Raw genomic sequence first — 24,211 nt, 5'->3', positions numbered from 1 at the left:
GGCCTCGCCCCCCCCAGCCTGGGACCCTCGGGGGGGCCGGGAGGCCCAGGACCCGGCAGCTGGGGCCAGAGCTGGGGGCTGTCGGATCTCAGTCTCCGCCCGCCGTGCCGAACCTCGCGGTGCCTGCTCTGTACCCCTCCTCGGCCCCACAGTCAGGGCAGGCAGTCCTCACCCGAGGCCGGCCCCTCCTGCCCACTCGGGGCATTGCCCCCACCGCACTCCCCACCCCACGCCCCTGCTTGGTGCCTCCCCGCCGGGCGGGCCCTCTAGCACTCACATACGCTGCTCCAGCACCCGTCCCGAGGATGGACTCCGTGCCTCAGACCGTGGCACTCTCCATGGTCCCCCACAGCCACGCCCCACAAAACAGCCCGCGCGAGGCTCCGCACCCACCCACCTCCTCCCTTGCACCCACTCCTGGCAGCCTCGCCCCAGGCCCCCCAGCGGCCATTCTCCACGAGGCCCCTGATGCGCCCTGCCCAGCTCAGAGGCTCACTCCCTCTTCCGCTTCTGTCCGTCCTGCAGGGTCTGGTCCTCCATGCTCTGGGTCCCTGGCTCCCCCCCAGAGGTTCTCTGCCTACAGTCACTCCCTCAGCATCTGGGGGGCATGACTACAGATCTGGTCTTTGTCCGTTTCCCGCGCAGAGCTCCTAAAAAGCCTTGCAATTTCCTAAACGCCGAGAGACCTAAAGGGGCCTCTTGTGTATGAGGTGGCATTTGGACCCCACCTAAGGGGGGCTGGAGGCCAGGAGAACCGTCAGTCCCGCCCCCTGACCTCTGGGGACGGATGACGGCTGGAGATTGAATCAATCAGCAGCAGCCAATGATCTGATGAGTCATGTTATGTAATGAAGCCTCCATGAAAACCCGGGACTGGGCTCAGAGAACTTTCTGGTTGGTGAGCCCCGCACCAGTACCTAACTGCCATCCCAAAGTGGGTTCCCAGGCTGGCCTCACAACGGAACACGGGACTCGCTTCCAAAAATACAGTCAGCTGCCCGCCCTCCCTCGCCTGAACCCTGCCGTGGCTTCTCGGGGGACACAGAACAGAACCCATCTCCTGCCCTCGGCCCCCGAGGATGCACGTGATCCGTCCTCTGACCCCACCAGCCTCCTTCCTCCCAGGCCCCCCCAAGTCCCCGGCCTCTCTGAGGACACCGAGGCCCTCAGAGAACAGGCTTTTATCAGTTGGCTCCAGGTTGGAAGATGGGGACGTTCTCCTAGGTACTTTCCCTTTCATCTTCTAGAAAGTTCCACAGCGTTGAGCAGAAGCCAGTGATCTTCATGAGACCTACCGTCTGACCTTGCGACACCCCCCGAGGGTGGCCTGCAAGGTGGGCCTCTCCCCATGCACAAGGACGGGCCCTCCAGGAAGGCGAGCCGTACCTGTCTCAAGATGAAGGCCACCACATCCGTGGACTCCCAGTAGCTGGCGTGGAAGAGGTGAGGCAGGGCCACCGTGGGGAAGGCCGTGAGGACGTCTGGGCAGTACAGGGCGTAGTCGATGCGCTTGGTGCCCCACCACCTGGCCGTGACTGTGGGCCCGACAGCGAGGTGAAGACAGCGGGGCCGTGTGGGGCTAAGCACCCAGCTCGCACGGAGCCCCCAGCTTCCTGCAGCCAGCAGCCCCCTCACCTGCCTGCCCCAGGATGGGGGCCACACACGGGTCCCCAGGAGTGGGGGCCAGCCCCAAGGAGATGTCCAGTCTCATCCCCGGGATGCAGGGATTCCCAGTGGGAAGACGGAACGTGGGGTTAGGGCTCAGGCTGGGGTTGAGGTCGGTCTAGGCCTGGCAAGGTCATGGCTGGGTCCACAGGGCCTGTCCAGGGCCAGAGCTCGGAGCTCAGTCTGGACTTCCTTCAGGGCTCCTCGCCGGCCCTCAGCAGCCACCCCAGGGAAGGCCCCGCTCCCCCAACCAGGCAGGGCCCCGAGGACCCTCACTCACCGTGGGAGGCGCCCACGGGTGCCAGGCTGTCCGAGGACCCCGAGCTCTCGCTGTGGGAGCTGTCCTGGCTCACCCTCCGTCCTGGGTGCTGGGCCTGCGGGGACGAGGCGGGGGCGTCGGGAGGCGGTGGGCTGTCCTGCGAGCTGCCCTCCAGGAAGAGGGAGCTGTGGGTGTGCAGAGCATGGGCTGTAGGGGAACGTCACAGTCAGGGCGAGGTTGTGTGTCCCAGGGCTGCCCACACTGTGCCCGCCCCATGTGGGGTGGGAGGCCAGGCCCTCGGGGGTGCCAGCCTGCCCCCCCACCCTCTGGGGGCCCCCGACGGGCCTCCTGCACCCCCGGGCCCGGCTGGGTTCCCGCTCTAAGGGGCGGGTTGTGCAGGGACCAGGCAGCTGCCAAGGGCATCGATGGGAGACTGAGGTCGCGGGGGGGCCCATAGCCACGTGCTCTCGTACAGACTCCTCCCCGAGCCACAGAAGACTGTGGCCGAGCCTGGACAGGAATGGCACTCCAGCCTGGGGGCTAAGGTGCTCTCCCGGGGCAGGGCAATGCACTTCGGGGTGCGTGGGGTGACGTTTCAGAGCCATTTCTGTCTGAGGAAGCTCCTGACAAAGTAGGGCTTTGGGAATTCAGTTTCTGTTAAAAATTGGGGGGCGGGGCTGGTTTCTAATCCTGAAGAAACCATGGCACGGGCCCCTCCAACCAATCTGGCCCGGGCTCTGAACAGGCTCTGGCCAGACTTCCTCGACTGGGATACGGAGCCGAGGTTCTGGTCTCCTAGCCCTGACTGTCCATGCCTGGCTCACCCCAGTCGAGCCCCGGAGGCCACTTGCCCTCCCCCAAACCCCCTGCCCTTGCTCCCCCTGCAAAGTTCCCCCGGACCCCCATCCTCCAGCTCTTCCCCACCTGTCCCAATGCCATGGTCCAAGGTCCCCCCTTCCATGATGCCCACAGGGTTGGGACACTCCCTGCCATGCCCCTCCAGCGTCAGCACCCAGTGTGGACCCCTGGACTCGTAGTCAGGTCTGGCGGCTCGAGCACCGTACGGCCGGCCACAGGAACCGTCCGGGGGCAGAGCTCGGAGCCCCCAGTCGCCTCCCGCAGAGCAGGTGCGCACGCAGGTGGGCTGCTGGGAAGGCAGGGAGGCGGCTGCTTCCCTGGCCTCCTCTCGGCTAGAGCTCACAGACCCTGCTCCGCGGGGACCAGCCCCTCCTTCAGCTAACCTGGCGGGGCCCAGCGTCGGGCGCAGCGCACTCTCGCACCCCCGAGAGCCTACCCAGGAGGAGCGACTGTCCGTCGCCCAGCGGGAACCTCTGGTAGCGGGGCACGCTGACGGGCGGCACCAGGTGGAACGTGGGCTCCAGCAGGGGCTCAAGCCGTGAAGCCGAGGGGTCCGCGCAGTGGAAGAAGCTGTACACCTGGCCGCAGGCGGGGCGCACCTGGAAGCCTGGGGGTGAGAGGGGGCAGGGGGGCCCTTTCTAGTTCCTGCTCCCTCGAGTGCAGCTGTGGGCCGCCTACCACTCTGCTCAAAAAGCTGCCGTGGCTCCCCGCCACCACAGCAGCAAAGCCGTTACATTGCGTTCAGCATTCAAGGCCTTGCCAGCCCGCCCGCCTCACCCCAGCAGCGGCACCGCAGGCGCCCAGCACTGCAGCCCGGCGCTCGCCCGCAGCTCCGCACCCAGGCCTGCGGTGTCCCTCTCTCCCTGTGCCCTTGCTCACGCAGCCCCTCCCTCCGCTATCTCCCCTAGTCAGACTCCCGCAAATCCGTCCAGCTTTCACGCAGCTGACCTGACCTGCAAGGCGGACTCGGGGTCCATCACGCTGGGTCAGCCGCCCCTTCCCCAGCAGCCCAGTCCCCAGGCTGGACGGTAACGGGGCTCCGGCTGCCCAGAGCCGGCAGAACACTTCTCCCACCGACCAGCAGGTGTCTCCACTGAGGCACCCTGTCCACCTGGCTCAGGGGACTGGCAGGTCTGGTGTCCAGGGAGCCCCACGTTTCCTTGGCAATGCCGAGGGCAGCCATGGGATTCTGCCTCACTCCCCAGCCTGCTTGGGGCAGAGCTCCTCCCTTCTTATCCGCCCCATCGCGTCGTGTGGGTCAGCGCTGGTGCGAACGGGGCTCGAGAGGCCCCGACGTGTGGACCCTTGAGGTGCCCCAGCCCCTTGCACCCTCAGAATCATTGCGGAACCACCGGCTGGGGCAGATCACTGCGGCATGTAGCTTGGAGCAGTGGGGGCAGGCGTCCAGGGCTGCGGGCACTGTGTGGAGGGGCACGGAGGTGGGCCTGGGCACATGCGGGCTCAGTACGGGGGACCTGGCTGCAGCAGGCCTGTCTGCCTGGGCGCTGGGGAAGGAGGGCGGCAGGAGGGCTGACACAGCTTCTCTGAACGGGGACGTGAGATCCGCCAGCGCTGGCGTATCTGGGGAAACTGCCCCCCCATGTCCCCCAACCCCATCACCCACCTCTCCCTGCCCCCCACCCCTCTCCCCCAGCTGGAGGGCCTGACGCGTGGCTCCAGAGACACAAGGCCTCTCAGGCCCCAGCCCAAGCCACCCACCGTCCAGCCCGGGCAGCACCGTCCTCCGCATGGCCAGGACCAGGCCCAGGGGCGAGCCGAAGAGGAAGAAGTCGGACACGTCGAAGTCCAAGCGACCCAGGCTGGCCTCGGGCGGCTGGGACCCCCCGGCCGCAGGGGGCTCGGCCTCGTCCTTCAGCACACTGGAGTGGATGCTGCCCCAGGGAGAAAGAGCCGGGAGGGCCGTCAGGGAAGCGTGCAGGCTGAGCGGGGACAGCCCAGCCCTCCGTCGCCGCGATAGGGCTCAGCGCTGACCGCCACCGTGCGGGCCACCAAGGGCGTTTGGCGAGGGCAGGGGTCGGCGGGCCTGCTTTTCCTCTGAAGGGCAGATGGTAAGTGTTTCAGACGTTGGGGCCATGCAGCCCCCCTCCCATCTAGTCAGCTCTGCCGCTGTCCCCGGCAAGCAGGTGTTTCTTGGACAAACAGGCAGGGCCGCCATCCAGTAAAACCGCATCTTCTCAGCGGGGCTGAGAACCTAGGAGCACCCAGGCAGCCCTCGCGCGGGGAGGCCCCCGCACGGTGCAGGCTCTGTGGGGCCGCCCTGCGAGCTCCTGCACGGCTCCGGAGAGGCCTGGCCCAGACACACACCCGCCAGTGAGGTCAGGCCCGCCTGCGGACATGGTGCAGACGCCTTCCTCCCCTCCAGCACGCACAGGAGGCAGAGAAAAAAAGGCCGAATTCCAAGCAGTTCAGCCCCAGGCGCCGCGGCTCCTCAGAGCCCAGGCTGACGTTCAGTCACGGACCCAGAGCGGCTGCGAGGACAGGCCGCAGACCCGGGGCCTCCCCGACCTCCCAGCCGACCTTGAAGCACAGCTCAGCATTTAAGACTGTCCAGTGGGATCCCCGGTCTATGAGTCGATTAACTGAATGCAAATTCATCCAGAATCCTCAGGGCGCACTTCAAAGGGAATTTCAAGAACTAACAATGGGAATAGTGTGGGCGACTGGGGCGCCCTCGGAGCGAGCATCCGGGAGCTGGGACTGAACGCCGGGGCTCCCGCCTCTCGCACCGCAAGCCTCTAACGGTGAGGACGGCCTGGCGCTGGGCGGCCTGCAGGTGGTACCCAGCGCCGTCCCTAACACACCGGCTACCCCACTGCTAGACGAACAGCCATCGGCCCTACGCCACAGAGAAGAGCTGGCGGTGTCGAACCGGCCCCCGAAAGCCTCCCTCATTCTCCACATCTGGGGCCTTCATAAAGGATTGTTCAAGGATGAGCCAGAAATGTCCCACTTTCACCTTGCAGCCCTGACTTGACGGGTAGCTGTCAGAGCGGCTCTAGGTCCTCAGATTTGAATATGCAGAGCCTCTGACCTAGCGGACTCCCTCCAGGAGCGCACCGGAGTGAAACAGCCCGCGTGCACGAACCGCTCACGCACAGAGACGTCCACCCGCGCGCCATCCATAACTTCAGAGAACTGGGAAAAGCCAAGCATCCAAGTCCTGGGATGAAGTGAGGTGGCCATTCACTCAATAAAATATTCCTTGTAGAGACTATTCACCAACTATTTATCGCATAGGGAAAAAATCAGGAAAGATCACAATATGAGGGTTTTTTTTTTAAGTAAAACCATATGGGAAGCCTGAAAATGGGATACACAGAAAGGAAATACTCGGACGTGCTCAGAGCGGATCTGTTTTGCAGAGCTTGTGAGGAGCTCACGGTACTTGTCACCGGCGTGAGAAAGGAAGCAGGAAGGGGGGACAGAGGGCGGGGGCATCCCTTCCTGGGTAACACCGGCCTGTGTCCTCAACAAACGTGCAGGCGGCTCACTGAACTCCGGGCAGGACGCACCAGCCAGGGGCCTGGGGGCCGGGACGCTGGCCCCAGCGCTTTGGCAGCGGGGCCGCACAACCCCAGGAAGCTTCCTGGCCTACGGGGGCCTCTGCTGCCCCATCTGGGAACTAATAACACACTCCCGGGGTAGCTCCCAAAACACAGCCACATCCTCTCTTGGACCACGCTCTCAAAACCATCGGCGAAGCAGAGAGGCAGCGACGGCCCTTTGGCAGAAAGAAGGCGCAGCGAGGCCCGGGGAGGGGGGACAGGTTGTCCTGGTCTCTGCCAGTCGGGGCAGATCAAGGACAGGGCTCAGGGCCCACGCAGAGTGGCCGGGGTCCCAGCACTTCCGTGCTCATCCACGCGCCCCCTGGAAGGGCCTGGGACCCACAACCGGTCACAGCCTCCCAGGAGACTCTGAGCCAGGGTCTAGCAGACCCCGCGCTAGCAGGAGCGCTTACCTCGACAGGAAGGCGTGGTGCTGGGTGATGGCCTCACAGTCGTAGGTAGAGGAGTCGCTCTGTTTCCGCGGCAACGGCCTCTGGGGCTCGTCATCCTCGGGCACGCTGGAGACGTCAATGCTGCTTTTGCTCAGACGCTTGCTGCCGGCCAGACTGCACGCCTCGTCCACCACAACGGGGGTGTCCTTTGGGGCCACGCAGAGGACAGGAGGGCACTGCAGCCACCGGAGACTCCGGAGCCCCGCCTCCTCCCCGGGGCACCGTGAACCCCTCTCCTGAGATGTGAGGGCGGCATTCTTCCGCAGGAGCCACACGGCGGCGATGGTGGGATTTCAGGCACGGGCGACCCCCTGGGACTCGGGACAGCCGTCCAGGACCCAGCCCTCAATGAGCCCCACTCTTGTAGGATCGTGAAGCCACACTGCATAAGCTAGCTACCACGGATAAATGTGAAGGGCTGGCGTCACCTCCCCCAGGAGAGGCCCCTGCTGCCCCGGGGCTGGGGGGCTCCCAGGGATAGATCCCCGCCCCTATCCCCACCGTCTGCCCGCACCTGCGTGCTGCTGATGCTCCCCTTCCGGCTGCTGCTGCCTGGGCTGTCACCCGAGGGCCCCGCACTGTAGCAGATGGCGTCAAAGGCCAGGAGGCCCCCCACACAGTCCCCAATGAGGCACACCTGGAGAAGACAGAGCTGGGACTGAAGGCCTGCCCACCACTGACCCCGCACCCCCATATCCAGCAGAGCATCAGGCGCCTGTCCACGGGAGAGTACGGAACCCGTCCCAGTGAGACACGGAGACAGCCCCAGTGGGGGACAGGTGTTCACTCTGCGGTCATGGCCGGTCTGACAACAGCACTCAGGCTAGGATGTCAGGGGTCAGACTCGGGCCAGGGTCAGCCTGAGGACAGAGCAGTCAGGCTAGGGTCAGGGGTCAGGGGTCAGACTCAGGTCAGGGTTGGCCTGAGGACAGAGCAGTCAGGTTAGGGTCAGGGGTCAGACTCGGGTCAGGGTCGGCCTGAGGACAGACAGCAGTCAGGCTAGGGTCAGGGGTCAGACCTGAGCCAGGGTCAGCCTGAGGACAGACAGCAGTTCAGGCTAGAGTGTCAGGGGTCAGATTTGTGTCAGAACTAGCCTAAGGACAACAGGCTAGGGTCAGGGGTCAGGTCAGCCTGAGGACAGACAGCAGTCAGGCCAGGGTCAGGCCAGGTCAGGGCCTGTTGGGGAGGCCCTCCTACCTGCCCACTGAAGCCAATCCCATCAGGGGACTTGAGGAACTCCGCGTAGACCTGGTTGGCCCTCTCGATGACGGTAGCCACCGCATCCTGGTAGCGCGGGGAGGAGATGGCCAGCAGCGGTAGGGCGGCCAGAGGGACGTGGTCCTGGCTGTTGCCGAGGCAGCCCTCATCGTGGCTGTAGGGGTTCAGGCTGCAGACAGGGTCAAGGGAAGCCCAACCGGGCTCAGGCAGGGGCAGGTCTGGGGCTGTGTGCCGGGCAGAAAAGAGCGCAGGCGCAAGCTGGCTGCAGTTAGGCCCCTGCTCGGGGCTCTACATAGGGGTTGCCGGGCAAGAGCCAGAGGAAACAGGGTGCAGGCGGGGGGCTTGGGGGGGGGGTGGCACTCCGCTGACTCCCTGTGCGTCTGTGCCCACGCCAGCCTGGGATGTGGGCCTGGGGTCTCCTGGGACAGCTGCCTTCCCTGCCCTCTTCTGCTGGGCCCCAAGCGACACCCCGATCGTGGAGGAAGCCACCTGGTGTGGCTCAGGGTGGGGACATATCAAGAGCAGACTTCCTGGAGGAGGCGGAGTTTGGACTAGGTCTCAAGGAAGGCTTTAGGGACGCAAGAAAGGAGGAGAAAGAGCCTTCCAGGCGTGGGGTCCCATGTCAGCCACCGCTTAGAGAAGGGCACACAGCAGCACGCATGACCTTGTGTCCGTCCTTCTCGGGAGAGGGTCAGAGCCTTCGTGGGCTTTGTGGAAAGGTGTGATCCCAGAAGGGACTAAGAGAGCCTGCCCTACAGTATCTTCACGGGGACAGTCCAGCCCCCTCATCTCCCTGCTTCCCCACCAGCAAGTCCCTCCCACTGTGGGTGGCTCACACCCCTCTGGGACCAGCTCGCAGCGCCTGCCCCAGCCCACACCCCCACGTGGCTTGCCTCTGTCCCCTGGGGCATCAGGCCCTGCTGGCCGGGAGGGACCAGCCCTCTGCCCACGCTCCAAGCTCAGGCTGACGAGGGCCCAGTGCTGATTCCACTGGGGACCTGACAGAAACCAGGACAGGCGACAGGGCTCAGGGTTTCCTGAGCAGGTGGCAGAGCCCTCGTGGTGTGCAAGGCTGGCCTCACAGCCATTCCTCATCTCCAAAGAACACAAATTAGAGGAAACAGGCCTCAATTGCAGCCGGAGAGATTTTAATTAGCCGAGCAAGAGCTCCCTCCCGGCAGTGACTGGCGTGATGGATGGCCCGGCAAGGAGCTGCCCGGGGGAGAGATGCAGTCCCCCACCCGCCCGTCGAGTGGCCAGGCTATCCATCTTTCTGGTGATCGGGGCCGGGGCTGGCTGACCCAGTTCTGGAGGTCAGATGTCTTGCGGGCGAGGGGGCTGGGGTCCTGAGATTGATTACAGAGGAGCATAGTAACTCCTGACGGCTGGAGCAGGGGAGAGCCTGCTTCCCAAGTCCCACCACCGAGCAGGTGCCCAGGGCAGCCATGACAGATGCAGATTCCAGGGCTCCTCCCCTCCCGACCGGGGACCCCAGGGGTGAGCCCCGAAGTCCCGCATTTAACAAAAATCATGTCAGGTTGGGGAACTACTGAATCATCCCGTCCCTCCTTCCCGCTTGGCTGGAGACCTGCCCTGGCTGTCCTGTGACCACAGACGGTCAGAGAAGAGTCTGCTCCGGGTCCTGAAGGCAGAGGAGACCTTCCTGTGTCTCAGAGGGAAGAGAGTGAGCCCCGCATGCCCTGCTCTCCCCTGAGGGACCAGGGGCAGGTTTAGATGAAGAACCAAGGCCCCGTGAGCGTGCTGCGTCTTCCCCTCCAGCCGGGTTCTCTGCCGGGAGTCGGGACATCCTCTCCCCAGCCCGCGTCCACAAGAGAGCGCCGTCCCCCATGAGGATGAAGTGAGGGACAGCTAACCCCTCGCTGTGGCTGGGGCACCAGCACATGGGACGCTCTCTCTGGGGAGAGGAGGACGTGCTGCACGGGTGCTCGCGGCTCCGGACTCTCACTGACCGCTTCCCAGCACTGTGCTCACGGTCGGTCAGGAACTGACGTCCCAGGGAGGTACCCCAGGCAGGGCAGCCCCTCCACGTCATCCCCACCCGCCCCCGCCAGCCCGAAAGGGCAGAAAGGGACTCAGAGACTCACTTAGAGACAAGCGAGAAGGCGTCGGAGCAGACGGCGGGGCAGGGCACGAACTTGATGAGGATGTGGCCCAGGGCCGCCGGGAAGTGGGCCCGCGTGACCTTCTCCAGCACAGAGCTGAAGGTGTGGATGTCGGCCGCCTTGCAGGACGGGTCCCCCACGCCCGTGTCCAGGATGTTCCCCCCATGCAGCACCAGCAGGAGCACGTGCGTCTTGCAGGAGCGCTGCGGGCAGCCTTCCTGAGAAAGACATCAGTCGGGATAGAGACAGGAGGCAGAGACCCAGCACGGCACACACAGCGTGGCTGGCCCGTCTCGGCTCCCAGTGTGGCGGGACTCCTGTGCACTCGGAGAGAGGCACACAGGCTGCCAGGAGGCCAAGCCCCCCATTGTCAGGAAGGGTCCTAAGAGAGCCTTCTTGTTCATATGGGAGCAGCAGCCCAGAGAAGGACAAGCACCTGCCCAGGGTCCCACAGCAAGTCCAAGGATGAGGAAGTCAAGGGCCTACCAGCCTGGGGCTCTGCCAGAGATCCCGACCAGAGGTGGGCCCAGACACCCCCAGAAGCCCAGCCCACCTCACTGTCCTCGTGGATCTCGATGCTTCCCTGGGCTGGGAACCTCTGTCTTCTCAAGGAAACCCGATACAGTTCTCCTGTGGGGGAACAGGGGACTCAGCACCTGCGGGCCTCCCTCATCGGGGCCCTGGCCATTCCCTGGGCTCCAGCTGGAGGGACAGCGTCCAGCCCCCGCCTCTGGATCAACAGGACCAGAAACCTCCATCCTCCCCAGGGAAGGGAGGCCAGCAGGGGCAGGCCGCCGCACGCGCTGTCCCTGGGGCCGGGGAGACTGTCCTGCTTTTCTCCGCCAGAGACAAGAGCAACTGCAGAAATGTCATCTGCTGACTTCCGCTTCCAGCTATGGAGGCAAATGTGGGCTGAGCACCCGTCCGGAAACTGGAGCCCTGTTTTAAGTAGTTTGAAAACATGTGCTTGAAGCCTTCGGGGCAACAGGTTGGCCTTGAAGTGGGGGGCCCGGGGCAGGCGGACCCCCTGAGAGGCACGGCGGCACCTGGGCCCACACTCCTCATCACCGGGGAGCTCTGGGGTGAGGCCGCCCCCACAAAAAGGCTGTCCTCGCCGCCCTCAGCTGCCCCTCCTCGTCTGGGGTTTCAGCCCGAGCCCTCATCCCACTGCCGCAGGGACCCGCAAGCAGCAGCCGCAGACCACATCTGGCCCACCAGCTGTTTTTGTAAATAAAGTTTTATTGGAACAGAGCTGGAGTCTGTCAGAGTCAGAGACACGTCGTTGCCACAGAGTCATCACAGCCCGCAAAGCAAGAATGTTTGCTCTCGGCCCTTACGGAGAAGTCTGTGTGATCCGATTCCCGATCGTCACTGCACCGGAGCCTGGGGCGAAGACAGGCCCCCTCACCGCGCGCCCGGTGCCGCCCGCCACACTGACCTTGCTTCCTCTCCTTTCTCCCCACAGCGGAACCACACGGCTAGACTACGAACCACTTGTGTGCCCTCGATGATGGGGAACTCACTCACCTCCTAGAGCAGCCAGTTGGGCACCGGGACGGCCCTTTGTTTCTTTGCACCCCCCCCCCACCAGAGCCTGCCGCACCTGCCGCACCTGCCAGAAGTCCCGTGGGGAGGATCCTTCTGGGGGCTCTGCGGGCGAGCCTGCAGCAGGGGAGGGTGGGAGCCCGACCGAGGGTCTGGGTCAGATCTCCCAGCCGCCCCTGGCCCCGCGGTGCTCGGCCAAGAACACCAAACAAGAAACTTTCCTCGGCAGGCAAGTGCATTTCTGAACTCTTCAGTCCCTACGGACGCGGCCCCGGTCTGCCGCCCTCACAGGAGGGAGATGGTTGGCCTGGAGGTGGAGGGGGACGACCCCGGTGGGAGGGAGGCCTGGCTCGGCCCGCGCGCTTCCTCCAGCACCTTCCAGCTGCTCGACTCTTCTCCGGGACGTCCTGCGGACCCTGGGCCCAGACCTCGGGATCCACGGGGAGCTGGCCTGGTTTCTGCTGAGTACTTAGTGTGTCCCAGGCGCTGTCACCTGTCCCCACAACCGTAGCGTTGGTTCTCTGGGCGTTAGCCCCATTTGCAGATGAGACAACCGAGGCTCACACCTCCTGGGTCATGTGCCCCAGGCCCCACCCCAAGTGAAGGCAAGTTAGCCTGCACGCAAGCCCACACTCTCCAGAGGACGATGCCCGGCGGTGGACCGTCCCCCTGGGCCTCGCAGCTCCCCGGGGGGGCGACACCACGGTCCCCGTCCTCAGGAGAGGGAATGTGCACGCAAACCGCGAAGGGGAGTCTGCCCAGCACGGCCCTCCTCCTACAGCAAAGCAGCCACGCTCCGTGGTGCCTGTGGCCTCGTGGGCAGCTCCAGGGCCGGCGGGGACCAGGAGACACGACTTCAAGGCAGGGACAGACCCGATTTGGAGCCAGAGTGCCCGAGTCCAAGTCCTGCTCCTAGCGGCTGTGTGAGCAGGGCTCGGGTTCTCACTGGGGACACGGCGCTCACAGTGGGGCCGAAAACACACCACGTCTCTGTCTGCGTCGGTCATGCATCAGGAGGACAATCTGGGAGGCCCAGGGGGCCCTGAGCCGAGGCCTGAGACTGGCAGGGACGTGGCTGCCTCTGCACATGCAGCCCTGCCCCCGAGTCCTGCCCCGAGCCCCGGCGGCCTCCCCGCAGCCTTGCTGGGCCGGGTGCCCGCTTCCAGTGTGATTACGGGCTTCAGTGCCGCGCTCACGACCAGTCACCACCGCAAGCCTATAAATAAGCCGCAGGGAAGACGTGAGGGTCCCGCCGTCTCCCAGGCACCGTGCCCTCGGCGAGCTGGGGCTGCATCCTGCCCCGTGCTGACCACACAGGCCGCAGGCACCCGCGTCCTTGATTGGCCGGCGGCCAGCTGCCTTGGGCCCACGCCACACCCTGGGCCGCGAACGGATGCCGCGTCCTGGCCACAGACGGTGCTGAGGCAGCTCCTGGCTCGGCGGGGACGGGCCTGGCAGGGCCCTCAGCACCCCCGCGCCTTCCCGGCCAAGGGGAAGAGTCTGGCTTCCTTTCGGCGCACAAAAGCCAGAGAGATTTGGCTCTGGGGGAAGGAGAGAGGAGGCCTTCCAGCCGACCTAGATCCTGCCCCTCGAGGGCGGGCTAACAGGGCTCTGCTCTTCTGAGAACTAGACATTTCCACCAGGGTAACTGAGGACATTGGCTCTGGTTTGCCCACCAGACCCAGCAGCTTCACTCCTCCCCGCCTCGGCTCAGGCGGGGCCCTCTGCCGGTAAGGCTTTCCTCCCTGGGCCCACCAGCAAACTCCTATCTGTACCTCAAAACCCTTCTCCACTGTCCCAGCCTCTGGGAAACCCTCTCAGATCTACTTAGGCAGTGAGGGTCATCTCACACCATGCTCAGCGGGGCCTGGCTCATGCTGCGAGGTTACCTGTCCATTTCCGCATCAGACTGGGGGTCCCCCGAGAGCAGGGAGCCTCAGCGGCCAGGGTCTAGCCTGGCGTTTTTGTGAAAACTCACTGCAGGTACAGATCCCAGGGTACACGCAGCCTGTGAGACGTCTCCGTGCTCATCAGCCCTGGGAGAAATCCCGTCCAGGGAAGCGTCATCTACTGGCAGGTGCCTCTCCTAGAAGTCCCCTGGGGCGCTCAGGTCAGGGAACCATGGTGAGTTCTGGGCCTGGCCTGGGCCTTCTCCATCCCCCCCTTCCACAGGCTTCCCCAGAGCCTCTGGTGACAGGAGCGGCTGGCGGGGTCCCGGGAGGTGCAGAGCCCAGGACCTCATGGGCGGGATGCCTGTTCCTCCCTACGTCTTTGTTTCTGCCGGCGTGGCCCTATTCAGGCGGCGTCCCTGCAGTGCCCAGGTTTGGGGTGGGGTGAGCCCACGGCTGCTTCTGTGACCGTGTCTTGTGACCGCAGCATCCGCCCCCAGCACCCCTGCTGGCCCACCCAGCTCCCCATGGCTCCTCCTGCCAGCTGGAGAGGGGAGGCTATATTTGCTTAATCACAACCTTGGAAAGGCACAAATTGTGATCACCCTTCTAATTACCCAAGTGCCACACTGCTCTTGAGACAGAAGCCAAGGTCAGCACCCACGCGCTTCGCACGCCAGGCAAAGCGTCACCCGTCACACGTCCACCGTGTCCGTCTCTCCTGCCGCCAGCCGCGGGGACACACACTTCATCCCATCAGCCCCTACAGTCCCCCACCTGCGCGGGGCCCGGCTTGCAACCGCATGGAACGCCCTGAGAGGGACACCATCCTCTGTGCACACACGTTAGCACAAGCATGGGCATAAATCTGGGGATGAGCCCCGTGTGGCTCTGCTACCTGCTGGAGCGGGACGCGGGACGTGGACCGGGAGTGTCCGCGAGGAACGAGAGCCACGTTCCCCGGCAAGCGGGAGGCTCTGCGGCCCTGAGCCCGCGAGTGAACGCGCAGAGACACACACGCGGGGGACAGGCATGGGAAGAGTCAGGGATGAGGACGAGCGCCCCCGTCAGCGTGGTTTTGTTTGGACAGTGGGACAATGGGGCATTATTTTCTGAACTCTGCGCTCTTTTCCCATTTTTCTCCGGTGAGTAAGCCCAGATTTCCTTTAGTGTAAAGCTATCAATGAGTGCGAGCACGTGTCACACTTACGGCAAGAACACTTGAAGCCAGCCGCAGCCCCTACCTTACCAAACACACACAGGACACACACATCAGAGCTGGCGGTCTGGCCAGGGGACCCGCGGCCGTGGTAAGGAGGGGACGGCCTGCCGGGGAAACAGTAACCGTGAAACACGACGCTGGACACTGCTGAGGCCTCCTGCTCCACCGGCTGGGGCCCAAACGTTTGTCCGGGAGCGCGAGGACCTCAAGGGCCCCGGAGTCACATGACACGGGCCTCAGCCAGGCAGGGGGCCAGCTCCACAGCCTCCGCGGCCTTCAGCGCAGATGGAGGAGGGCGCGTTCCTACAGCTCAGGCCGCTCTGGGGGCTCGGGTGGAGCTCAGTAACCAGGCAGGAAAGCTACGGGAAGGGGGTCCCAGCCCAGGGAAAAGCAGGCTCGAGGGGACGCCGGGGCCTGCAGATCCTGGGGAGCTGCATTTGGGTCACGGGACAGAGGGCTGAGCCCGGCCCACGAGATGGGACGGTTTCTGGAGGGTTCACAACCGTCCTGGAGGGACCCATGCTGGCCTGGAGGGGGGCTGTATGAGCATGTTGTGTAAGTGGACCCTGAGCAGGTGGACACTGGGCAGGACCCCCCGGCAGGCGGCCAGATGGACCCTGAGTCCCCTGCCGTGACAACTTAACCCTTTCAAGGTCAGGGCCCAACCCCTCGGCCTGCATTTACCTGCTAAGGAGGCCCAAGCGCCGCTGGGCTGGTCAGCCCCCCACAGAGGCGCTGTCCCCACGGAGGCCTGACCACCGCAGGTGAGCGTGGGGGTCGCTCCATCAGATGTGCCCTGAGCTTCCCGCCCTCCGCCAGCCTCTCAAGCTTCCCTACGTTCATCCAAGGACGCGGGCACTGGGAGGTGTGGGAGTGAGGGGCTGGGACACGGACCCAGGTCCCGGCCGGGTGTACTCACCCACCCGAAGCCTCTCCCTGCGAAGGCAAGGCCTCCACTCTTCCCAATGCCTGCACACCACAGCCCACCCTGCAAAGCAAGCCTGGGGGAGGGAAGGGGGAGGAACCGCATCGAGCCCATTGGCCCTGCTGGGAAACGGGCACCGAGACGGAGGAAGACAGCAGCTCGCTCCCACCCGCGCACGCCCACACGCTCACCCCGCCACTTCCAGAGAAAGGACAGGGCATGGCTTTTATGCACAGGAACAGGTGCCCAGCCTCCGAACCCCAAACCGGGGGTCGGGGGCTGCCCATCGAAATGACTCCAAAAGGCCTTTTTCTCACCTCCCCGATTAGCATTACCGTGCCGCCCAGGGTGTGGGGAAGCAGCCCCTCCCCCTTCACGGCAGGAGACCAAGGCAGGCACACCAAACGCCCTCGACGCCCCGGGATGGAGCCCTCGTGCAGACAGGCGCACACAGGACGTTAGCCTCAGCCGCACGGTCATGCTACAAAGACAGAAAGCAACCTGTGCCCATCCGCGGGGGACCAGTTAGCTGATTACGGCCACAGTGAGACACGACACCCTTTCCGAGGCCGACACGCCTCCAAACGCATTGAGATGCTAGGACAATCCTGACACACGATCGCCCGCGACGAGCAGGGGCAGAAGGGAACGTGCCGTGTGCTCCCATCTGTGTGCGGCGTGCACAAAAATACACAGAAGCGGGTATTTATGGAGACGTTCGTGTGTGCAGGGAACGTCTCCAGTCAGCACCGGCCCTTCTTGCGAGGGGCTGGGGGCGGGGGGAGGCGCGGGACGGGAGGAGACGTGCGCGTCACCTCCGTCCTTTCAGAATTCAGACCATCGGCTGGCGCTGCCTACTCAGAAGTTAGATTAAAATGAGAATTTTCTCAATGCCCGTGTAGCAGGCAGACTTCTTTTCAGAGATACTAGATTCTATTTTCTCCCTGCCTGGGCTTCTTTGCCTCTGGGGAGTGTGGCAGCGCTTCCTGGGTTTTGTTTCCAGAAGCTCTTTTGTTCCCAGGAGAAAAGGATTTGAGTGAACAGTCTCTTGGGCTGAAGAGGCCCCGGCCCCCACCCCAGGCTGAGACCAATGCGGGTGCCCTCACTGCTGGGGTGCCCAGAGGGCCTGGGCCGCCGGGCTGGGGCTGCGGAGCGGGACCCATGGGACCCCCGGGCTATGACTGCGGAGTGGGACCCAGGGGACCCCCGGGCTGGGGCCGCGGAGCGGGACCCACGGGACCCCCGGGCTGGGGACCCCATGTGCTGGCACCGTGGAGTGGAGCACTCAGGCCGCTACCTGCAGGGCTGGGAGGCGCCCAGGCCTGTCCGTGCCCCCAGGTTGCTCCAAACCTGAGAATGCAGTCCTTTCACCAGACCCTCCTCCAGCCTCGCGTCTGCACAGACCTCCCTCCCTCGCTGGAACCCTGATGAAATCACACGCTAGATTCTATCTGCTTCACAGAAACCCTGTGCCCTGGTCCCTCACTGGCCTGTCCTCTGGTCTCCCCTCCGCACACCTCCCCTCTGGGCTCAAGCACTAGGCTGCAGGATGGTTTTCAAACCTCCCTCTCACCACAGGGCCTTTGCACGTTCTGCTCCCCCAAGCCCCAACTCTTCTTCATGCTGCTGTGTCTAAATATTTCCTCCTGAAACCTCAGCGGTCCTGTCCCCGGGGGCGCCCGTCCTTGCTCTCCTCCTCCCAACAGCACCGTGCTCTCCTCCAGGACTAGTCCTCACACTCCGGGCTCCGTGTTTACTTGACCTGACAACTCCATCCCCCGGGGCCGTGAGGTCCTTCAGGGCTGGGTCTGGGTTTGTTTATGCTCCGTGTATCCCTGGAGGCCGTCCAGGTGCTGGCATCTACAAGATGCCCGTGAAATATTTTTCAAAAAAACGAGCGAACAAGTATTTTGTTCCCGCTTTAGACCCCTTCACTGTCAGAAGCCGAGGACGTCCCCGGCAAGGCACAGACGGCACACGGGCTCACGGGGACACACGCATCCTCGTGTGAAGGCGTGCACCGGTGCGTTCACACGCACACTGATGCACACACACGTCGGCACGCACACAGGCCACGTCGAGCACAGACGCGCACACACGCAAGAGGAATGCTCCCCAGGCGGCCGTCTGCCACCCAAGCTCATTAAAGCCGGCTAAATATAGCACGTCTGCAGCTGTGCTCAGCACGCTGCCCACACGGGCCAGGAAAAGACACCAGTTACCGGGTGGAGTGGGGAGGCCGGCTGCGGGCAGGGGGCTCCAGGGACTGCGTCGGGGGTGGGGGCTGGGGGGAGGGCGGCTGCGGGCAGGGGGCTCTGGACACCGCTCTGGGGGGCTGGGGGGAGGGCGGCTGCGGGCAGGGGGCTCCAGGGACCACGCCTGGGGGGGGCTGGGGGGAGGCCAGCTGCGGGCAGGGGTCTCTGGACACCACTCTGGGAGGCTGAGGGGAGGCTGGCTGCAAGCACACCGGAGGGGAAGCCCTTGGTGGTGGCCCCCGGGCATCTGAGCGGCTCGTCTGGTCACTAGCCACAGGCAGTGGGATGTGAGGTCAGGCCCCACACACAGTGGGGGTAGGTGGTGCTGAGTGGCCATACCTTCTCTGTCCCTTTCGGATGGCCACACAGGTGCCACAGGTGATGAGACCACAGAGCCAGGCTCAGTCAGGACGCAGACCGCGACAAGTCGGGGCTCTGCTGGAGGCCAGGGCAGAGGCTCAGTGGGGACATCGGGACGGAGACCGTGGGTCAGAATGGAACGAGGACTGGCACTCAGCGTGCACTGTGGTCAGGTCTTGGTCCAGGGACGAGAAAGTTCAGGGTCCCCCCGCGCCGCCTGCAACCCCCCCCCACAGGGACGGACGGACGCTCCAATTTCCCAGCGAGTTCCCGAGGAAGCCGTGGAGCGCCTGTGCGCTCCTTCCAGGAATGGGAGTGGGAGGGACGGGGTGGGCCGGTGGGAAGGGTGGCTGTGAGGTCACGCTGGAGAGGATGACGGGAGGTCTGCCTCGGTCCGGGGCTCTGGAGGAAGGGGTGCCATGGGGGGGCTGGGAGGCAGGGAGGCCAGCGTGGAGGCCGGCATGGAGGCCCGCAGGTCTGGGAGAGAGGCAGAAGTCAAGCAACATTTGGTTTCTGGCTTGAGTTTGTGGAAATGGTGCCGTTCACTTTGGACGGTGGAACAGAGCGAGGCTGGGGGAGCAGACGAGTCGCGGGTTCCCTGCGCCCAGCGCCAGGTCAAGCGGGACGTCCCGGAAGCCATGGGTATTTGGAGCAGGAGAACACGGCAGACAGAGGAGACCAGGGTGCACAGACAGCGACGGAAAACCAGAGAGCGCTACAGCGTCTGTGCTAACGGGGCTCTGCGGGCTCCACACGCACGCGTCCCGGGCCCTCTGTCCTCTGCCCCCGGGCTCCCTAGGTTCCCCAAACAGAACGATCGGGCCCAGGCAGAGGCAGTGGGCTGCCAGGCCATCTGTGCAGCTGCGGACGACGGTGGGCACAGCCCCCGAGGAGGGAAGGCACCACATCAGCCACCCTGCGACCTCACGCCTTCACGGGGAGCCGGCCCAGGGGGACACACCTCTGTGCAGGGACAGCTGAGCGGCCGCAGGGCCTGCAGAGCCCCAAAAAGACAGAGCGGCGTGCAGTCCCGAGATTCATCCCCACGCCTGCACCAGGTGTGACAGTGGCCAGGCTCATGGGAAAGCCAACCACATGCAGGAACCATGACTACGTCCCGCCTGCGAGGTGCAGCCCCTCGGCCCCTCAGCAACTCTGGGAAGTAGGCGTTATGGTCATCTCTCCACAACGGAGTAAACGGAGGCTCAGAGATGTTAGGGAGCGTGCCCGGGCGGCACAGCACGGAATGAAGGAACAGGCCTTCAAACCCAGGCCCAGCTCCCTCACAGCTCAGAGGCCACGGCACCAGCCCCAGGACGTTCTGAGTCCTGATCTGGGGCAACTCATACCAGCCCCCACTTCGTTTCCAGCGCGGTTTCAAAAACCGAGTAGGAACACTCGAGAAGGCGGTGGACGGGAAGAACCCCACGGACGGTAAAGCACGTCACAGAGTCACGGACTCTCACTCTGCCGATCCTGGATCACCGTGAACAGACCACCACGGACGACCACCGTCACCCCACTGCCGCAAGACTGCCCGAACGCCAAGCTCCGTGGACCGCACGGCACAGCGGGTGAACAGCAGCACCGCCAACCGGCCACACGCCCGCGAAGGCGCTCTATGCTGTCATTCTCACTGTCCAAAAGCTGGCGCTAGACTCAGCCCACCGGCCCCGCGCCCACGTGCCCGCTCGTCCTCTCTGAGTAAGAAGATCCGGGAGGAGCAGACTTGCAGGACAGCCGTCAGCGCAGAACTCAGAATAAAATCGACAACCACGGTTTAAAAACAAATCAGAGACTTTGCCTCCACTTAAACACACGGTTTTACAGCTCGGTCCAGCCGCGGCAGACGTGGAGTCAGCCCGCGGGGTTCCCCCTGAGGCGGGTCCTCCCTCCTGTGCTGAGGAACGTGGCCACACCCCCGAGGGACCGGAGGTCTGACATCTCAGGGGGCCAGACTGGCAGGGAGAGACGCCCCTCCTGGGGCTAATTCTCAGAGGGGAAGGAGCCCTCCACCCGCAAACACCCAATCTCGGGGTTGAACCACCTCCTTCACACGCAGGCCAACCCTCCCCTGCCCTGAATCCCCCCAGGACGGACTGCAGACACCCCCACATTTCTCAGAGTAGCTGTTCCTAACCCACTGCCACCTTTCTCGTGGAAAACACTAGCTGGGGTCCGTGCCATGCACCCCCCACGGTCTGTCCACTCCGGGCCGCGCGTGCACCCCCTGCGCTCCAAACCTGGTGCTTCCTTGGGGCCCTTCCTCTGGGGAGATGTGAAGGTACCGATCTCTCTGGGTATCACTCAGCACCTCTCTAGGCTGAAAGCTGGGTGCACGTTCTGACGCCGTCCCGCTCATGCTGAGCCCCGCGCACTCACGGCCTGAGCTTTGGGGGTGCCCCTGACAGAGGAGCCCAGGCCTCCCGGCCCCTGACGGGCCTCCTCCACACCTGCCCCTGGGTGCAGAACACCTCCTCCCCACCGGCCCCAGGACGCGGGAACACAGACACCCTCCTGCAGCTGAGGGGTGGGCCAGCCTGGGGGGCGGGTGGGCAGCGTGGGCTGAGCCCCCAAAGTTACAACCATGGATCCAAACAGCAGGGGAGAGAAGAAGGGGTTCTGAGCCCCAATCTGCACCTTGACCCTCCCTGACCCCAGCCTCCGGAGAAACTCAAGAGTGTCAGCAGCGGACATGTGGCTGACATGGCCCACTGGGTCCACCCGAGTGTCCAGGGAGGATGTCCTCAGATCACAGTGTCACCCGCGGACATCTGTGCCAAGTGTCCCTGGCTCGGGCCCTGCGGGAAAGCTGGAGAAGCCCCATCAGACGGATGTGAAAGTCAAGGAGGACTTGGGGGTGGGCTCTGCACTCGTGGCCTCCGATGGGGGCCACAGACTGGAAGGGTCATGAGTGGGAACAGCCTTGACTCTGACCCCAGCACCACGTCAGCGTTTCACCTGAAGGACTTCTCAAAGGCTCGAAGGATCTACGCCCCATTCCCGTCCTTTCTGCCCACAGGCACACACACACGAGGCTTTGTGGGGTCCCATCTACTCTGTCGGGCTCAGCCTCTGGCCCAGATGGGAACTCGGGACCCCAAGCTCAGCTCCCAGGGCAGGGAGGGGCCCCAGGCCCATGGAGGCTGGACCCACCCAGGGTGGGGGGGAGACAAGCCTGCTGGGGGTCAGGCTTAACTCACGCTGCTTCTCCTGGAGGGCGCTGGAAGTGCACGGGGCGTTCCCGTCTCCTGCAGAGAAAGAGAAGACACGTGAGCAGGCTCCCCATCACTGCCGTGGACGCTGGGAGGCCGTGGGGGGCTGCCGTGGGCCCCCTCCCGGAGCTGGGGGTGGGCAGAGGTCTCCCCCGCTTCGTGCACCACAACGCACGGACCCAGGGCACACGGGGCCTGGCCTCCCCTCCTCCCGCCGTCCCAGGGCAGCTGCTCACGTGAGGCTGTCCTCTCTGTCTGAGGACAGTCAGCGTGCAGACACCCGCTGGGCCCTCTCCTAGCTCCTCCCCCGCGTCAGCTCTGGATGCCCCGGACCACCCCCGCCCCAACCCCGCCTCAGCCAAGGCACCACTTTGCCCCCAGCCTGCGGCCCCCCTCATCCCCACACAGTCGATCCCTAAGCCCCGCGGGGTCTGCCTCTGAGACTTGGGCCCCACAGCGGAAGGGACGTCTGTGTTGTCCACAGGTGTCCCACACCTGGCTCCCCACGTGCGTGACTCGGCCGAGCTCCGTGGACAGCCTCCCCCATCAGGAGAAGCCGTTCTCTGCAGTTTTGAGAGTCCCACAAACTCCTCGTTGACAATGTGGGAAACACTCAGACATAGAGAAGGAAGAAATCATCTTATGATCCCGTCGCGGAGAGAAAGCTGGTGATGCTCTCGCGCCCGTCCTTCCAGGCCCTTTTCCACACGTGACGTCTGGGCCTGCTGCGACCACGTCAGCGCAGCGGGCGGGGCCCTGTCACTTGTCCCCGAACCCTCTGAGCAGACCCCGGGCTGGCGGCTGGAAGGCATCGCAGACGACAGCAAAGCACAAAATACACTTTCTGTACCTCACGTCCGACCAAGTCACGACACCCGTGAACATCCTCCCAAGGCCGTTAGAAGAGCGTTCTGCGGGGGGATAGATCCCCCTGACCTTAAAATGACCGTGCCGGAGGGAAGACGCAAAATCCCACCATCGTGCTTACGGCCACAACCAACAAAATGCTCTTCGTGCATTTTTAATGACTTTCTTAAAAGCATACACCCACGGGAGGGGAAGTCGGGTCCACAGGCAGGGAAGGGTGGGCCCCGGCCTGCACGCGCCACGGGGCACCTGCCATCGCCCGCCTGCGCTGTCTCCGGTCACCAGACTCATCCCTGGACGCGGGCTTCACCCAGGCCACTCTCCTGCTCGTGGGCCCACCGTGGCTCCCCTCCATCGAGGTCTGAGCCAGGCAAGCAAGCGTCTCAGGAAAGCGGCCCCTGGGCACCTGCTCTGCCCTCCTCTGCCCCCACGCCCTCCACCTTCAGACGCCGTCTCTGAGTCGCCGCACCCCTTTCCTGCACAGGTCAGAGCGCTCGGCCCTGGAACGCCTGTCTGCCCTCTGCCTCCTTCCTCTGTCAGACCTGCGGTGCCCTCTCCCCAGAGCCTCAGTGCTCAGGACCTCTGTCCTCAAGGGTCAGCCCTGGGCCCCAAGGGCCAGCACACGGCCACGGTCAGCGGAGGCCAGCTTCCTTCCTCAAGCCCACTGCTCCTCCACGGGAAGGCTCTGAAAGGAGACGAAGACGGAGGCCCCAGGAGCCCCCAGACCCAGCTGGCCAGACCCCAGCCCACGGGGGCCCAGGCGGTCAGAGCTCTGTGCACAACACATGTGGGGCCTCGGTGCTCACATCTACCCCACCAGCTGAACGGCCCACCGGCTCCGCCCTCTCCACGTCCCAGGACCAGCTGAGGGATGGCAGAGAAGGGGCCCGACCAGGGTCTGGGGAGTGAGGCAAGCGAAGCAGAGGCCACACCTCCAGCCTGAGAGCTCCAGCGACCCCTGGGGCAGGGCTGAGAGCTCCAGCTTCCTGAGCAGGTCCGAGTTCTCTGAAGGAAAGGTGTCTGCTGTGTCCCCAAGGACCCCCATTCTCCACGGCATGGCACAAAGCCACCTCCAGACCTCTCCTGGGACCCAGATCGCCCTTCCCCTGCAAAGCTACTCCCCCTTCCCCTGCAGAAGGCAAAGAAGTTCGGCTGGGACCCCCCACCTCCCACCAGCCATCTAGGGACGACTGCTCTCTGGCCAGCCCAGAGCCGCCTCCCCTGCGAGTGAAGCTCCCCCAGAGCATCTGCAGCCCCTCCCTCTGCCCGCCAGGGCCACCTCTGCAGCTCAGGTCCTCACGGGAGTCCCAACCCACCGCCTTCCCCCCAGGCCCGGACCTGAGTGCTCACAGAGGCTGGCAGCAGTAGACAGGGGAGCCACAGAGCTGGGGTGCGGGCTCCCACTGACTCGCTCTCACTGTGTGACCTAAGGCAAGCCACCCTCCCTCTCTGGGCCTTGGTCTAGCACCGTGGCCCGAGCTCTCGGGTCCCCGTGCACACTCAGGTGCAAACACCCGTATGCAGATCCCGGGCCCTCCTGGGCCAGCGTGTGCCCCTGGGCAGGTCACTTAACCTCCGCGTGCCTCAGTCTCCTGCCCCATAACCTGGGGAGGGCGGTGGTGCCCAGCTCAGGGGGCGCTCACACGTGTAGAGCCCTGTGCACGCAGCCCGGCGCACAGTGAGCGCGCAGCAAGTGGTCCTATCTGCTTCCCGACTCCCAGCAACTGCGGCAGGATGTGCCCCGTGTCCGTCAGGACCGCGGGCAGAGGAGGAGGGACAGAGTCAAGGTCAC

The 24,211-nt window shown here is 64.6% G+C and overlaps 1 protein-coding gene across 1 annotated transcript in view; it reads right to left on the bottom strand.

Moving 5' to 3' along the window:
- The window catches only part of PITPNM3 (PITPNM family member 3), a 34,396-nt gene extending 10,920 nt beyond the window's left edge, over window positions 1-23,476 (bottom strand). Inside the window, exons 1-11 of the mRNA XM_087867744.1 lie at window positions 23,352-23,476; window positions 21,541-21,620; window positions 10,695-10,771; window positions 10,124-10,359; window positions 7,998-8,187; window positions 7,315-7,437; window positions 6,762-6,946; window positions 4,502-4,674; window positions 3,219-3,389; window positions 1,946-2,131; window positions 1,387-1,535 (exon numbers count right to left, since the gene is read on the bottom strand). Coding sequence (XP_087723870.1) covers window positions 1,387-1,535; window positions 1,946-2,131; window positions 3,219-3,389; window positions 4,502-4,674; window positions 6,762-6,946; window positions 7,315-7,437; window positions 7,998-8,187; window positions 10,124-10,359; window positions 10,695-10,771; window positions 21,541-21,620; window positions 23,352-23,476 — 1,695 coding nt within the window. The remainder of the gene's footprint in view (window positions 1-1,386; window positions 1,536-1,945; window positions 2,132-3,218; window positions 3,390-4,501; window positions 4,675-6,761; window positions 6,947-7,314; window positions 7,438-7,997; window positions 8,188-10,123; window positions 10,360-10,694; window positions 10,772-21,540; window positions 21,621-23,351) is intronic.
- Between the last annotated feature and the right edge of the window lie 735 nt (window positions 23,477-24,211).

Source organism: Ursus americanus, chromosome 14, assembly GCF_024610735.1.
Source record: "Ursus americanus isolate L20-20 chromosome 14, mUrsAme1.1.p, whole genome shotgun sequence".
NCBI lineage: Eukaryota > Metazoa > Chordata > Mammalia > Carnivora > Ursidae > Ursus > Ursus americanus.
This window is presented reverse-complemented; position numbering and strand designations above follow the sequence as displayed.